Below are 18473 nucleotides of genomic sequence, written 5' to 3'. Positions count from 1 at the left end.
TCTTGTTGCTTATAGTCCAGCTGACCACACAGGGCCATATCAGGACTGTCAAACCATACAAATGCTCAACCGCGTCAACGCAAAACTGTCACATCTACAAAAAACCACTAAGACAAACCCACAAAACACAGTTCATGACACAGTATCCAAACCATTTAGCTCCTTATGGCAAATAAGACTAGGCCATGATGAGGTTTGCCAGTCATTCCGCTTAATTTTTCATCCCCAGATTACAAAAAATAGTAAAAGGAAAAAAACAACAACTTCAAAGCCAAACAAAAAAAGGCCATGATATAGGCAAATAACACTGCAGAATGGGCAGCTTGTGCCCATCGCAATGTTTACATCTCACTATCTAATCGCCAGAGCAAAACGGCACAGACAGTACATCATAAACTGCAGAAAAGAGTAACAAGTGTGAAGGCTTGCTTGAAAAAAGAAAGGGGAATGGACTGGGAAGGCAGAAAAAGAGACAACAGTGAAGGAGGAATAGGAACAGACAGTGATAGAAAAGAGGAAATTTCTAGCACAGAATTTCCAGAAGGCAGGGATGCTCTTTATACTGAAAGACCCCTGGCATCCCCACGGGGGTCTGCCTACATGGCAGGGTAAAAATGGTCATACACGTAAAAGCCCACTAGTGTACATTCGAGTGAATGTGGGAGCTGCAGCCTACGAATGAAGAAGAAGAAGAATACAGAAAACATCCAAGATACACATACCCAACCCTACCCACCTTAACCTTTTTATACAGAAAACATCCAAGACACACAGTCACCCACCAGCATCGTAGCCAAGTTCATTCTCCACGGATGCTATGGTGGAGGCTGCCAGGTTCTTGCTGCGTAGCACCAGCACAGACTTGGCACGGCTCAGTAGCTGCAGGTCGTGCCAACTGCCTTCTCCTGAAGAGCTCAGGCACCGGAGAACGGCCGTTGCTCGGAATCCATCCTCCTCCACATTCACTCCTTTCTGTTTGGCTGTAAAAAAAAAAAAAATTCTATGGCATAAACAACAGAAAAGTGAGAGCTGTATGATGATGGTTTCTTCTCTGCTATGTGAATTCATTTGAAGCTTAGTGTTTTGTTTAGGTGCAACGAAAGCGTGCTGTGCGCAAGGCCCGAGCAGCATGCACTGCCAGGACAGCACCCAGTCACTTGTGTCCCACATGTGGGTGAGCCTTGAGGGCCTGGACTGGCGTGATCAGTCACCTCCGGTCCCACAGCCACCGATCTTCCATTTGATTCTTGAAGTCATGGTCATCTTTGAATACAAAGAATGAATATGTATATAGTGTTCTGTGAAGGACTGCTGTGTCTCAAACTAGGAGGCAAGATTGCACTGGCTTCTTAGAGCTGCAGCCTTGGGGGTTAGGTGACCTTTGGGGACCTTCCCAGCACCGACCGTTCTAAAACCCCCTTGGCTGAGAGAGTGGAGATGTAACTTGGGCAAGACACTTTGCACTATAATCAAATTCCAGCCCACATCAAGACAACAGCTGCCCCTTCTGCTTCTCTTATGGTCATAGCTGGAATCGACTGACTCTCATACTTCTGCTCCTTCTGCGTTCATGGGCTGCAACTCCCACGTTCACTAGTATGTACATGAGTGAAGGAGGAGGAGGAATTTTGTTTAATGTCCCGTCACACATATCGGTGACTGAAGATATTTTGTTAAAGTATTTATGAATACATTTGAGTATTATCGGTTAGAATGGATGGGAGATGTGAATGAATGGAGGGTTGGGGGAAACTAGGCAAATGAGGGTGAAATGAGAGTGAAATTTGAAAAAAAATTCAAAATACAATTAACAATTACAAGAAATTAAAGGACTTCTTAAAAAAGAAGTCGTTAAACTGACAAGCCAAACAAGTGTATGACTGTTTTTACCCCGCCATGTAGGCAGCCATACTCCACTTACAGGGGTAGGCATACTGGGTATGTTCTGTTTCCATAACCCACCGAACACTGAAATGGATTACAGGATCTTCTGCTTGTGTATACGTACGAAGGGGGTTCAGGCACTAAACAGGTCTGCACATATGTTGACCTGGGAGATCGGAAAAATCTCCACCCTTTACACACCAGGCGTCGTCACCAAGATTTGAACCCGGGACCCTCAGATTGAAAATCCAACATGTTAACCACTCGGCTATTGTCAACTGACTCTCATACAATACCCACAGCTACTTTTCATTTCCCTGCCTGGGCAGAGGAGCATTTTGCTCAGGAATCTGATCCCTGCTGGAGTCTGCACCATTGGTTCATGGTAAGTGCGTTAAATATATGTTTAGAGGAGGCTGGTGGGGGGGGCGGGGGGAGGGGGGGCGGGGCGGGGTCTCATCAGCTTATGAGATTATGAGCATTTTAATGGGGGCAACATTACGTCACTCACCTTCGCTGCGGTACACATCCCAGATGGCATCCAAAAACTCTGTCATGTCTTCGATCATTGTGCGCAGCTTTTCTACACTACTGAAAAGAACCAAAAAACACAACAGCTGAACATACATGTGATATGTAATACATTGCAGTCTTCTACTTTGGTTAACAGTAATAAAGTATGTGCTGGGTGCAGTGGTTCGTTACATCACATTTACAACTGAAATAAAATGACCAAATGCTGAATGTAGATTAATTATCATATTGACATGATAAAAATAAGAATCATTTAGTTTGATTTCAATGTAGCCCTTGCTTATGTATTTTGAGGCTGAACAATTCACTCACTGCAGAAAATGAATAAAAAATACACAAAAAAACAACAATAAAGCACACAAACACAAAGAGAATAAGCACACACACACACACACGCGTGCGCACACACACGCACACACACACACTCACTCTCTCTGGACAGTATCTTAAAAATATACATTATACACACCCATATAAATACATTCATTCATAAGCACACAATCAAACATATACACACATGCATATACATAAAATAATGAAGCAAATGAAAAAAAAAAATGTAACTTACAATTGCTCGTTTTCACTGGAGTAGATGAAATCCTTTGCTCTTTGTACTTCTAATTTACTGAGGAGATGTCTCTTTTTCTTCCTTCTCATTTTTTTCTTCCGTTTGTTGGTAAGGTCCAAGCCCACACAATGACTGGTTATCACAGCGCTGTCTGTGCCGTCTCTCTGCTCTCTGCCGACTTGTCCACGGTCCAGGCTTTCCAGTCGCATACGTTTGGGTGACCTTGTGTCTGTGCAAGACGAATCAACTTTAATATCCCTTGGGGAAAAAATGTGATCATAGAACAGAATAGAGCATGTCTTTATTACCAAGTGTTCAGGGTTAACAAGGAATATTGGGGGAGGGCATGAGGGGATGGGGGGTGTAGTTCATAACAGGTAAAAAAACATGTACTGAAAATCATACACAAACACAGATAGAATAGAATTTTGGACACATTCATGTGCATATCAATATAAGAACTTGTGCATGCACACTCATACACACAAACATGTTTAACATAAGCTGCACATTACCCATTACATACAGACGAGGCTGATAATAGACCTTCACGAAAAAGGTTATTGACTGCGCACTTCTCTTTAATCATACTGGATGACTGCGCACTTCTCTTTAATCATACTGGATTTGTTCAAGAGACAGGGGACTGCTTTGGGAAAAAAGCTATCGTTGCTCATACTCACTGTACAAACAAAACACACCGAAGAGACATGCACATTGTTTATTGTATTTGTATTGTATTGCAATTGCATTGCATTGGCTCTTTTGTCGAAACACTTTTTTCTGTATAACTGAAATTCGCACTGCTCTCACCTGGGAGAGTGTGTCACTATAGTGCAGCGCCACCTTTTTTCTTTTCTTTGTTTTCCTTTTTCCACCTGCATGTCAATGCATTTGTTTTCCTATCAAAGTGGATTTTCCTGCATTATTTCACCTGGAACAATCCTTTCGTTGCCCTGGGTTCTTTTATATACGCAAAGTGTATGTTACACAAGGACCTTGGTTTGTCATCTCATGTGAAAATAATTTTCAGAATACACCACCAGTATTTCTATTCCTACGTAATGCCAGGAGGAAAACAAGCTGATAATATCACTTAACTCATAAAAAGTTAACTAGAACCATCAACCATTTTGTCAAAAAAATTGTATGACTCGAATTACTCTGAAAAATGAGTTCAGTTTTTTCAATAAAAACTAAAGATTTGAATAACAGATTTCAAAATTTTCTTTGTTGTCTTCCTTTTCAAAATGCATGACACCTCACTTGTGCAGTATTATTCATAAGTAAATTTTCTGTTTAACATTTTTGGGAGAAGGTGATTGCCCAAAACCTTTAATGAGGGAAGAAGAGGGGAAAGTGAAAAACTTGAAACAAGATGTGACAGAGATTGATAGGGTGAAGGAGAACAGTGGGGCAGGGGCAGGGGCATGGGAATGAGTAGTGGGGAATGCAGACACATGCAGAGATAATAATCTGATTGTTCTATCAATCCAAACCAACATTCTGTGTGTGTGTGTGGTTGCATGTCTGCCTGTCACATTCTGATTTTTTTATTTTTTTTTTTTTTTACTGAGCATCAGTCATTCACATTATCAATGATTATGAAAACGGGTTATGATTTTGTTCGAGATTTTTAAATTTAAAACTTAAAAAAAAAAAAAAAATCTTGAAGCTAAGAACTCTTTTCTGACAGGTTTGCTCTGACAATTAAACCAAAACGAAGTGAAATAATCGTGGTGTGTGTGTGTGCGTGCGTGCGTGCCGTGCTTGTGTGTGTGTGTGTGTGTTCATCATTTCACGAAACGTTTTGTTCAGCATTCAACGAACACCGCAAGATTCTTTCTTTCACGGGGCCAGCATGCAGTCGAAGGCAGGCATGAAACACAAAATGGCCTCGTAGGCAGTGCTCGTGTAAAAGAGAAGCACAACTCCATGCCTTTCTTTCTCCTCTTTTGCGGTTGCCTCCCGAGCGTTGACCCGAGAAAGGTCAACAGCCGGCTGCTGCCTTTGTTGCAACAAAGCACAGGCTACGTCACTCTGTGAGCGCGCGACGAAGCTCTAACTTGAGACTCCGCGATCAACTACGCTTGTCGTGCGAGATGAAGTTAATCTTAACTCCACTTCGCAAAGGCTTTGCAGTCAGGCCTTTTGCAAAACAGCTTCAAGCTAACCACAATTCACTTTAAAGGCAAAAAGCAAAGAAATATAGGTCGGTTTATTTTTGACTGACCCACGCACTGCCGTGACCCAGTTCCACACAATCCCATCGACTTCTCAAAGCTAAGGTCATGGGTCCGGACTGACTGGCGGTTTCTGAGCTAATCAAATTACGAGTTTTTGTCAAGTCGCAAAATTTTTGCTACAATGCAATCACGACTGACAATAACTTATTTCCATCCAAAGGAAGCTACAATTTAAAATCTCACCATTCTCGGTCTCCATGGCTCTGAAAGAGCTACCCCAGAGGCGGATCAGGAGGAGAATAATTAGAAAACTGTCTGCGCATGAGTTGCCGAGTCTGCTCCGTCGTCTCGTCTCTTTTTTTTTTTTTTTTTCCTCCCAGGCAAGCGCCGCTTGCTGCAGCCAAGTGATGTTTTGACTCAACATGTGGTTCGCCCGCCCAGCGCACGTACTTTTGCCTGGAAGAAGAAAGAACGTACGTGAAAAGTGGGTCAAGTTTGGTGGGGTGAGGTTCTTTCAAGGGAAGTCGATGATGTTTTGGGTTGTGTTTTTTTTTTCGGGGGGGGGGGGGGGATGAGATGTGAGAGCAGTTTTGGCAATTAACGCCCCGGGGCGGGTGGGGGGGGGGGGGGGGTTGCCTGCTGCTGCATGCATGGTGGCTCATTGAAGTTCAGTTGAGGCTGAATCGTGTGGTTACTGTACAAACTTAATGGTGACTGGTGGGTGTCTTCTCCCTCCGTCCCTCTCTCTCCCCCTCTCTCAGACACACACACACACACACACACACACACTGCGCACCCAGTTTTAATGAACTGACAAATTCAAATTATTTTTTTCATCAATGCATTGGAAACTACCCGGAACTAGCGATAATTAGAAACGGTATATTCTACACTCTGGCTCATCCAGTGGACTATTTTGTGGCGAGAATTCAGTCTGGAAGCAATATCTGGCGTGGCAGCAGCGCTGGATTGACAGCTCATTGTCTGACTGGGATCTGTCACAGTATGAGTCTACTTCTAATCTGACTTAAAATCGATCCCGCGTGACATCAATGAGTAGTAGTAGTTCACGTTAATCTCTCTCTTCGATCATCAGTAGTGTACAAAGACCGACCGAATCCCTTGACTCAGTACAGCCACGGATACTGTACCACTATATGTGCTTGTAAAATCAATGCCGCACTACACGCAAGTACATTCATGGTCTGATAATTTACTGATCTGATCGTTCGGTTTCAATTATTGGGACACGCATCACTACAGACGCTTTCGCACTGTCGCGTCACACCGCACACACACACACACACACACACACACACACACAACACTGACAAACACACTGACACACACACACACACACACACACACACACACACAACTCACACACACACACACACACACACGTGACACTGCACTCACTGGCAGTGGTATCATCAGTATCCCTGACATGCCGCGCACTGACAACTGATGACACTGACACACACAAAAACTGAATTGGACACACACACACACACACACACACACACACACACACACATCGCCGCCGGGGCTCGATCCTCATATGCATACTCGCAAAGCTACTTTTCGCGTCAGTCAGTCATTAGCAAACATAACAGATCTCAGTGTCATCTGCACTTTAAATCCATCGGCTACATTGACAAAAACTCACAGGCTATGACTGATTTCATTCAAAGAGGAGAAGAAGAATGCCATGGGTATATTTTCTCAGTTTTAGTGTCACAGTTCTGAAATCCAGTGGCAGTTTTACAGCCCGGATGATTTTGATATGTTTTGAACGTGTGTGTGCATTTTGAGAAGTGAGTGGGGGAATAATCATGGTCACTTTATTATCATGAAGTGAGCACGCCTTTGGTTACTACTAGTAGGCCTATAGTGATTGTATTTGTTGTTCTTTTTTTTCTTTTTCTTTTTTACGGTTTTTCCTTCATTTGACTGTAATACCCCATACCTCAAAAGAGATGAACATGAATAAAGTTTTTCTCTCTGTCGTCTGTATACGCTCTCTCTCTCTGTCTCTCTCCCTCTCTCTCTCCCTCTCTCTTATAGCCGCAGGTAAGCGCTACTAGTATATAGATGTACATTATTTTTATTTTTTTGTTATTATAATTATTATCAATATATAAAACACCCCACCACCTTCTCCTCCTTTGATTTTTTTTTTTTTTTCGTTCGTTTCTCTTTCTGTTCTTTCTTTCTTTCCTGTAAACGTTCTCTCTCCTTTCGCAGAGAGCTGCATGTAAATAAAATAGAATAGTGCCTGAATGCTACCACTACTACCCTCTTCCAAGATATTCGTTCGTTCTTATCCCCCCCCCCCCCCCCCCCCCTTCTTCCATATCTCTCTCTCCAGTTTCCCTCATGTGTATGTGTGTGTGTGTGTGTTGGAAAAGGGTGTCAAGACCACATATCGTAGAATGCTGATTTTTTAGGTAAAGAAATCTGAAGCGACCAAGCCAAAACCACGGCAACAGTGTAAACTAACTGACTTGATTAATATCAGTTTACAAAGCAAAATCCTTGTTCACTGTTCGACATCACTGACTCTTTTTTTTTCTTTTTTTTTATAGGCTATACTGTACACGACCGGTACGCTGACAAACTTGAAAAACAAACACTAAAATCTTTTTCCGTTCTATTGTTTATCTTTCTCAAGTTTTTCTTCTTTTTCTACTATCATTTTTTTTAAGTTCAAGTTTTATGTCGGTATGGGAAAAAATCCTCGCCGCTGCTAACCAGTGACTCAGTCAAATAGTAATATGGCAACCCCCCTCCACAAGCTCCCAGAATGTTAATTTTTTTTTTTTTTTTTTTTTTTTTGGTCATACATGCCAATAAAACTGACACACTGAAAAGAGTTACACGTGACAGGATCATTATTGCAGTGCTATTATATCTATCATATCACTATAAAATCACCACACTGACCCGGCCCATTACCGTATTTTCTGCGGTATTGCCATGACCCAATAACCTCGATTGTGAACAGATGCACGTCAGTGTCATTTCGCGTCGTCACGGCAGAATAAATCTGTTGATGGATTGACGAAACGCTGATGACGGTATTGTGTACTCGTATAATTATGATATAGTTATTGTGCTCCGGCGTCACAGCGGCACGTCTGTATCAGTGTGTCGTGTGGGTTTATGAGTGTGCCGTTGTGCGTGTGCCCGTACGTATGTGTCAGTGCAGTGTGTATGTGTGTGTGTGCCGGTGTGAAGGGGGGTGGGGGGGTGTACAGTATGCGCGCGTGTATGTGTGTGTGTGCGTGTGAGTGCTTGCGCGCAAATTGTCACGTAGCCAAAACTTCCCCGCGCTCGTTTTGAAATGATAATTATTTCACTTTTAGAAGGCGTGAAAGACAGCGGTTACAGACACGGACAGAGGACCAGCAAGTTCGCCGGCACGCGGATTGTGGGCAGGGTGGGTTGTGTTTAAATTCCCGATCCCAGCGTCACTGAGTAAATCGAATTGAACGCGCGGGGACCCGCCGGATCCATGACTGTGAGCTTTATTCCGAAACGCTTAACTTGTGCGACTGACTTAACTTATGGTGCCTGCGGAATCTTTCTTAACTGCACATCATCCGTAATTTGCATTACTTCGCATTTAATTCTACACGCTCTGGCGGAGAGAGTATCTGCTTTCGTGGGTGCAGCGGAGAAAGAGAACCGAGCGCTTTATTAGGCATCGCCTATTAAACAACAAACAGGCCAATACTGCGTGTAGTATTGTGGCGATGTAGATATACAGCGTATCCGCTATGGTTTGAGTTTCAAGGACTTACGTAGGCGTCAAAGCTTGCAGACTGAACCACAAGTAAAGTACACTGCACGCACATAGGTATGCGTATCCCACCACCACCAACAACAACAATAATACTACTAACAACAGCAGCAATATAACCTTTCAGTGATCGACCAGCCCATTCACCCCAGGGAACGTCGATTACTCAGTCAAGCAATCAATCAACTGGGAACTGAAGAGGTCGATCAATAAGTGAACGTGAATGCGAATATATTTACAATAATCGATACTGAAGGGTATGAAGAAACACACACACACACACACACACACACACACACACACACAGTCCCGCTGGCAATCAATTACTAATCGGGTACACATACGGGAATAGGAACTCATCAAAACTGACATAGGTGTCGCAGGCGCGTGCGGAATTCTAACCGTAAAGCTCCAACAAGTCTGTGTGAGTGGATAATACGGCTCTCACCAACTGACTATAGAAAGCAAAGACAGTCTTTATAGAGAACCCACAAAAGCCTGCAGGGCGAAAAGGCCCACAGAGTGTCCGCTGCTAAGACCACAAGAGAGAAGTGGGCGGTGTAAAATAGTTACATACAGAGGCTCAATCATGAATGATCGCCGGATAGAAATACTGGGCATTGCAAGCTGTTACAGACGTGGAACTAATAGTCCCCAGACTGCTTCTGTTATCTCTGCAAAGTCCCAGACGTGGAATTAATAGGTCCCATTCTGTTATCTCTGTAAAATCCCAGACGTGGAATTAATAGGTCCTTTTCTGTTATCTCTGTACAGTCGTTCAGAAATGCACTGTGGAGAATGACGTGTGCCGTTCAGTGTGCCAATCCAGTCGGCGACAGTTCCCGCGCGCACACGCACACGCGTGCACGTACATGCTCGCCCGCCTGCCCCGGCGCCCGCCGCACTGATGCTCACACACACACACACACACACACACACACACACACACACACTGGCACCGTGACAAATAGATAATGCGCGCACACAGCAGGAACGTCTAGCTGTATGCCTACTACGGGCGACATTTTGCCCCGGGACTGAAGAGCAGCCCGAATTTCACACAATCTGTGTTGAGACATAAAGCAGCACAATACAATGCAACATAATACAATTCAGTACAAGATAATACAATAATACAAAGATGATAAAGTTGCCATGATTTAGTAACACGACAGTGCTGTAGTGGTATGTATGTATGAGGGGGTAATCCTGATGATACTGAATGATCAAATGATTGTTTGACTGTTTCATCCTTCGTCACACCGGCTATTATGATTGACGTTCATCCATTCGTTCACAACAGGCTGATTATGATCGACTGTTTCATTCATTCGTGCAAAGCTGGCTGATTATGATTGACGTATAATTAATTCGTTCAAAACAGGCTGATTACGATTGACTGTTTCATTCATCCGTGCAAATCTGGCTGATTATGATCGACTGTTTCATTCATTCGTGCAAAGCTGGCTGATTATGATCGACTGTTTCATTCATTCGTGCAAAGCTGGCTGATTCTGATCGACTGTTTAATTCATTTTCGTGCAAAGCTGGCTGATTATGATTGACTGTTTCATTCATTCGTGCAAAGCTGGCTGATTATGATTGACTGTTCCATTCATCCGTGCAAAGCTGGCTGATTATGATTGACTGTTTCATTCATTCGTGCAAAGCTGGCTGGTTATGATTGACTGTTTCATTCATTCGTGCAAAGCTGGCTGATTATGATTGACTGTTCCATTCATCCGTGCAAAGCTGGCTGATTATGATTGACTGTTTCATTCATTCGTTCAAAGCTGGCTGATTATGATTGACTGTTTCATTCATTCGTGGAAAGCTGGCTGATTATGATTGACTGTTTCATTCATTCGTGCAAAGCTGGCTGATTATGATCGACTGTTTCATTCATTCGTTCAAAGCTGGCTGATTATGATTGACTGTTTCACTACATTCGTGCAAAGCTGGCTGATTATGATCGACTGTTTCATTCATTCGTTCAAAGCTAGCTGATTATGATTGACTGTTTCATTCATTCGTTCAAAGCTGGCTGATTATGATTGACTGTTTCATTCATTCGTGCAAAGCTGGCTCATTATGATTGACTGTTTCATTCATTCGTTCAAAGCTGGCTATTATGATCGACTGTTTCATTCATTCGTTCAAAGCTGGCTGATGATGATTGACTGTTTCATTCATTCGTTCAAAGCTGGCTGATTATGATTGACTGTTTCATTCATTCAAGCAAAGCTGGCTGATTATGATCGACTGTTTCATTCATTCGTGCAAAGCTGGTTGATTATGATTGACTGTTTCATTCATTCGTGCAAAGCTGGCAGTTCAAAATCGACTGTTTCATTCATTCGTGCAAAGCTGCTGGTCAAGAATGATTGTTTCATTTATTCGTTTAAATATGGGTGATACTACTTATGAAACAAAGTTACCCGCGAAACATTCACAACGTCAGTCAGTCACCGACGGGAGAAAAAAAAAAAAAAAAAAAACTTGCTCAGGACACGGGTATTTTACTTTCAAGCCACAAGGGTACACGGGAATGAGAAGGGAAATGCTCTGTGCGGGTCAAGACAGTCAATGCAACATGATACCGGCACAAAAATAATAAACAATATCACAGATGAATCATCATCAGTTTTCATAAACGGCAGATAGACCAAACTTCTCAATTGCTAAATGCCGTTATCAGTTTGTGCAACATGTACCTACGTGCCAGACAATTGTTTATGCAAAGTCCTGCAGTAGATTGATGTGTAGGGTGTGTGTGTGTGTGTGTGTGTCGGTGAGTGAGAAACAGACAGACAGACAGAGAGAGAGAGGTTTCGAGTTGCCGGGGGTAGGGTTGGTCCAACAGAATTTCGAAGGCTACTAAAACTGAGATATTCATTTCAAATAGTTGTGCAGTCGATAATCCATTTCATTTCGCTCACTGCACTGCGTCGGCCGGGCTGGCCACAAGGCATTAAACGGGCACTAAAAACCAACTGACTAACCAGCTTGGACTGAAGTGTCACGATTTTCACTGAATAAAGCCCTATTCGTTCACCTTTTTCGGAAGGTCGCACGTGAGGCACTGTAAGGGAATGTATGGAAATAAACTTTAAACACCACCACGTACCCCCCACCCCCTCTCTCTCTCTTAGTCTTTGTACTATTATTCTGGCGGCTTCTTCAGTCAGTGTTTTAAACAGTATCCGTACCTTCTGAATTTCCCATGAGGGTTTTTTTTTTTTTTTTTTTTTTTTTCTGTTGTACCCTATCTCTCTCTCTCTCTCTTAGTCTTTGTTCAATTACTCTGGTGGTTTCTTCAGTTGTTTTGAACAGTATCCATACCTTCTGAAATTCCCCCCCCCCCCCCCCTTTTTTTTTTCTTTTTTTTCACCCTCCTTGATTTTCTCACTCTCTCCGCAGTCTCTCTGTCTGTCTCTCTCTCTCTGTTCTCTCTCTTCTTTCCTCTCTCTCTCACTTTTTTTTTTTTTTTTTTTTTTCCTGAGGCCAGGAGACGTAGGAGGGAAACTCATCCTCTCTCTTTATCTCTCACTCACACACACACACACACACACACACACACACACACACACACACTCACACACACACACACACACACACACACACACACTGTCCAAACTGGCACACACACACACACACACACACACACACACACACACACACACGGCACACACACACACACACACACACACACACACACACACACACACACACACACACACACACACACTGTCCACACTGGCACACACACACACACACACACACACACACACACAAGCACGCACGCACTATCGCTTGAATAATTATTTAACATTGAAGACTGACCGTGCGCTGAGCTTACTACAGCTTAACACACACACACACACACACACACACACACACTACACTACACTACACTACACTGTACTACACGGAAATGTGCATGCGCGCCAGAAAACACCTGGTAGTGTGATCGAAGCTGACGTCACTGACGTCACGTTGCCCCCAGTCATTTTGACTCACCAACGCCAAAGCTGTCTCTCATAATAGCCTACCTCTCGCAACGTGTTCCGAAGAGTGGTAGTTGTTTACCTGAATGGTTCTCAAAAAGATAAAGACCACTTCATCAGAGCGAACAAAAAACAAAAAAGCTTGAGAGCTAATTAAGGCTGCTTGATGGCATACAACTGACCCCTCCCTCTCTCTCTCTCTCTCTCTCTCTTTCTCTCTCTCTATTTAAAAAAAAATCTCTTTATTATCTTATCCCCCCCAACCCCCACAAAAGTTACAGTTACTGAATGGTTTTTAAACCATTCATATCACAAAAGGGGGGGGGGGGATGTGATTTTTAGTCAGTTGTAATCATTAGATCAGTTGCATATTTATACCGTTGTTTGCCAGAAATTTTAGCATTATTTCACTTTGCTCAAGAGAACTAAGAAAACTGCTGTCAAAAAAGAGAATCGATTTACCAAAGTATAGACAGTAAAGTTTGTGTATTCGTGTATTCGTGAAACTGTGCAGGTGCCCATGCAAGTAGTCAGTCCTTAACGTTTTGTGAACCCTGTAGGACATAATTTCTATGACCGCCCATGTTGTTTGCCGGGAAGATCGGCAAAGAACGCACACGACTCGACGACTGAGAAATGGCGGTCAGCCGTCACTGTCTATTGATTGCCAACCGGCAGAGCGTGTCGAAGTGAAAAGAACACAGTTATATAAGGCACTTAACTTGCACTTACCTGTCTCTGTATATCACTCAGTGAAACTCGCGGTGTAGAATATTACATTTACCTCTCTATCTCGATTGCCAGCTGGGTGGATTTTTTTTTAATGATAATAATAATCATATTATAATAGTAATTATATACGATTGTACATGATTATTATGATAATAGTAATTGTATAATAATAATTGTTCTATATGATTATTATTGTTGTTGTTATGACATCATACTTCTCCCTCTCTTTCCGCCCTAAATTTTATCCGAAAACACAGGATGTCACTGTGGTAACTTGAATCACGAGTTGGTTTTAATTTAGTCGACTGTGGCCAACTCGCAAAACGCCATCTTTTGATTCTCTTACAAAATAGTTTTCTAAATGAACACCTACAATGAACTGCAAGGGGAAAGGGGTGTAGAGAGGGGGGGGGGGTGGGGGCGGGGGGGGGCACTGTGCTACAAACATGGTTCACTGAGTGGTGGGGTTGGGGTGGGGGACTCGGACGGAGGTCAAAGCAAATTTGATAAATAATTAAGAGTCATTCAGTGTGGCCAGTTGTGTGGGCCCACGCACTATCATCTTATCATCAACGGCGTTATCTGAATGAGATCTTATAATCTAAAAAATAAAATCGACTGTATCGGTCCCCAAATTCAGTATCGTGAACCACCGTTCCTAGTGTTAGCTTAGGGAACTACGAAGGATTGCAGGTTTACAAAAAATATCCCCGCGGCTGCATGACGACTTAAAAACACTCGGTTTCTTTGTTAAATGGTTACTTGAGGACTGAGTAACGTCTTTATGTTGTTGTTTGTTTTCTTTTCTTTTGTTTTGTTTCAATGGAGGGGGATGAGGAAAAGGGATGTGAGAACTAGTAGGCTTGAAACGGTCTTCCAGAAAAGTGAGCAAATAACATTCATACTTTGCACTCCACCTCTGTGTGTGTGTGTGTGTGGGGTGTGTGTGTGTGTGTGTGTGTGTGTGTGTGTGCCGTGCGCCGGTGAACAAGGCTTGCTTTACTGGAAAAGAAGAGGACAACAGAGAGAGAGAGAGAGAGAGAGAGAGAGAGCTAACTTTGGTCTGTCACCTTCCCACACTTTTTACCCGGCCCAGGGGATCAAATGACAATGGGTAATTCCAAACCGCCTGTTACACCGAGAAGCCTGAAGAGACCTCTCCAAAAGATTGTGCGTCAGTGTTGTTGCTACGAGACTGAGACACACCCCTGAGAAAACTCGCGCCAACACACGACTTTTTTTTTCTCTCCCCCCCCCCCCCCCCCCAAACCCCCTTGCCCCCTACCCCACCTCACCCCCTCCCAGTGGCTTACCCGTTTAGAACTGGGGGTGGGGTGGGTGGAAACAATCCTAGTCTTGTTTTGTGTATTTCACATATCACGTTTAGTTTGATAATGTTTGGGGTTTTTTTTGTTCTTTTTCAATCCCTTGTTTGTCCTCTCTGGACCGAGGGCAGAATTGAAAAAAAGCCTCACGTACCAGCTGATGTGAAACCCTTGCCTGTCAACCTCTTGTCTCTGTGAGTCTCTCTCTCTCTCTCTCTCTCTCTCTCTCTCTCTCTCTCTCTCTCTCTTTCTCTCTGAATGGTTAGTATTACAGTCATATTCACACACACACACACACACACACACACACACACACACACACACTGTCCACACACACACACACACACACACACACTGTCCACACACACACACACACACACACACAACACACACACACGTGCACGCGCGCACTGGCCTGAAACACACTTGTCTTTCTCAAAAGATTCATCAGTGCTTTAAAACAGTTTTGATTTTGATTTTATCAGGAACAGTCAAAGCAGAGGCCCGTACAATTTGCTGACGAAGCATTATTCTTTTTTCGTTGAACGCCTTTTCGCAGTTGTGTTGCGAATATCTATGCTGTGTCAATGAACACATGCATAATCACGTAATAAGTATCGTGCCCTGACTGACACATAAACCTACCATAATAATTATTACCGACACACTGCCACACATACACCTTTATATGAAGATAACTTAAATAAACTACGAAAAAGAAACGCTGTAACTGCTGTTCGGCAGATCTAGTCATGTCCGTTGGATGTGGTACGTCGCGTTGCCGTTGTTATATACTTATCGGTACTGGCAAGGTGTAATTAATCGTTAACTGTGCGCCAAGTTGAGGAAGCTTTGTCATGTTGATGGAAGGGTTTTGGAGAGCCGCCTGTGTGTTTATACAGGGGGATGGGTGACGGGGTACGTAGACCGGAGTGTTCGCGGCCGGCCGGACTATCAAGTTGTAGACTGAATACGCGCCGGCCGCGGTCAGTTGCATGGCAGTGCGTGTGTGTGTGTGTCAGTGTGTATCAGTGTGTGTGTGTGTGTGTGTGTGTGTGTGTGTCAGTGTGTGTGTGTGTGTGTGTGTGTGGAATTAGTGTGTGCGCGCGCGTGCGTCTCTCTCTCTCTCTCTCTCTTTCACACGCACATACACGTGCGCGCGCGCACACACACTGACACACACATGCGCGCGTGCACAATGTGTTTCACGTTAGTCTGCGTCAGTAGTGGTGATTACTACTAAGGGACAGGGATAAAACTCTGCTCTTGGGCCGGAAATCAGCTTGGAAGGCTGGGGCGGAGAGATACTGAGACAGTCGCAGCCAGACAGAAAAGGGGTCAGTGAGGAGACAGATGAGAGACGGAATTATTTCCAATGATAGGTTTCTGTTGGATGTTCTTTGTTTCGTGGCCGTCACAGTCGTGCCCTTTCAGTTCCACTACACTCAGTGCTTGCAGCGGTGACGATAGTATGCTATAGGCCACTCGATCATGGTTCCATGTATGTGGTTAGCAATGAACCACATAATTTTCGTCTACCGGACCGCTTCTTCTATTGCGCGGCGCCTACTGTATGCCGGGGTGGACATGAACTTAGAGACGACTGCAGGTTTGGATTTTTTTTTTTTTTTTAATTTTTTTTTTAACTCTTCACAAGCTCAATTTACCAGTGGAGTGTTTGTCCCCGTTACTTTCTTCATACACACGATAAATCCATAGCCCATGTGTTACCGAGGGGAGATTAGTACGGGTCTGTTCTGAGTATTTGTGAATGTATTTATAATTCACACACACACACACACACACACACACATGCGCGCGCGCGCGCGCGCTTTCTCTCAGGCCGACACATACGCGCACACACGCACTGACTCTGTTCTGAGTGTTTGTGAATGTATTCACACACACACACACACACACACACACACACACACACACACACACACTTTCTCTCAGGCCGACACATACGCGCACACACGCACTCAGTCACAAAGACACACACACGCACTCAGTCACAAAGACACACACACGCACTCAGTCACAAAGACACACACACGCACTCAGTCACAAACACACATACACGCACTCGCGCGCGTGCAATTAGTCCTTCAGCCAGCCCCTCAAATTAAGGGTGTCGGTACCACTCATAGTGGCAAATGTTATCATATATTTTTGGAATCGTCGATGTCCCTAGATGTCAGAAAATCATGATAATGTTGTGAACGTGGCAGCTTTCTGCCTGTTATCACGTGATTTCTAACCCCACCCTACCGCGTCGAGAACGCGCACCGTGATCAAGCCCTGTTCTCCCAGAGCCTATACCATTGAAGATAGAAAAACCATTATTGAACAAAAAAGATGTATAATAGCATGCTAAACAACTTTTGTTCTCATAAGTATATTAAATTATTATTTGTTCGTGAAATGTAGTGGCGTTTTGAGGATTTCATGTCATATTCACACAAAATTCGGCATGTCGTCTTCTGTCAAAGGTAAATCGTTAGATATAGGAAGACACTTTATGAAGCAAAAGGAAGTGCATGGGACTTGTGAACAACTTTTATTCTCATAACACTATCAAAATGTTGATCGTTTTGGAAAAGTAATCACTTTTGTGAGTGTCATCAAAGATTACGCAACACGAAAATAATTTCAGTTTGTGTTCTGCTCTGCCTAAATGGTTGCAAAGAAAAAAGTACTACTAAACAAGAAGATGTAGAATAGCACGCAAAACAACTTTTGTTCTTATACATATATCAAAATATTATTTCGTTCATGAAATGTAGTGCCATTTTGAGGATTTCATGACAAAATTCACACAAAATGCGGCACTTCGTCTTTTGTAAAGGCTACCTAGTAAGATATAGGAAGACATATTTAGAAACAAAACGAAGCGTAAGGGACGTGTGAACAACTTTTATTCTCATAAAACTATAAAAATGTTAATCGTTTCGGAAAAATCATGGCTTTTGTGAGTTTCATCAAAAATTACGCAACACGACAAAATGCTCAGTTTGTCCAAGTCGGTGTAATGCTCTGCCTAAATGGTTGTAGATGTAAATATACAGGTAACTGCTAAACAACCAGATGAAGAATAACACGCTAAAGAAAATTTGAGCAGAAATAGACGAAAGTCAAAATAAAAGATATTGCATTTTGACCATGGGCACACATGCAAACTGGGGGAGGGGCAAAACATGCAGGTTTAGAGACAATACTTGAAGAACTAAATCTGTTAAAAGTAAATCAAACAGCAACCTTTGTTTTTATCATTTGATATGTGAAATTATCACATATTCTTATGATATAGGGATTAACATAAAGAAAGTAAAGTCTATATTTTTCCTGTGTTTGTGTCTGTTTCAGACGGTGTCAGAGGGCAGTACTGACCACCAGAAGTACTTCTGATTGATAAGGATCCAGTACCATAAT

General features: G+C 43.1%; 1 protein-coding gene across 3 annotated transcripts in view; it reads right to left on the bottom strand.

Annotated features, from left to right (window-relative positions):
* LOC143279716 (uncharacterized) overlaps positions 1 to 18473 on the bottom strand; it is a 28607-nt gene that overhangs the window by 5697 nt on the left and 4437 nt on the right. Inside the window, exons 2-5 of one of the 3 annotated variants that reach the window (XM_076583829.1) lie at positions 5416 to 5628; positions 2987 to 3215; positions 2396 to 2475; positions 783 to 980 (exon numbers count right to left, since the gene is read on the bottom strand). In XM_076583829.1, coding sequence (XP_076439944.1) covers positions 783 to 980; positions 2396 to 2475; positions 2987 to 3215; positions 5416 to 5596 — 688 coding nt within the window. In that variant the 5' untranslated portion in view covers positions 5597 to 5628. Of the gene's footprint in view, positions 1 to 782; positions 981 to 2395; positions 2476 to 2986; positions 3216 to 4816; positions 4926 to 5219; positions 5285 to 5415; positions 5629 to 18473 lie in introns of those variants that run through there. The other 2 variants (XM_076583830.1, XM_076583831.1) reach the window with 2 other exon arrangements.

This window comes from Babylonia areolata, chromosome 3, assembly GCF_041734735.1.
Source record: "Babylonia areolata isolate BAREFJ2019XMU chromosome 3, ASM4173473v1, whole genome shotgun sequence".
NCBI lineage: Eukaryota > Metazoa > Mollusca > Gastropoda > Neogastropoda > Buccinidae > Babylonia > Babylonia areolata.
This window is presented reverse-complemented; position numbering and strand designations above follow the sequence as displayed.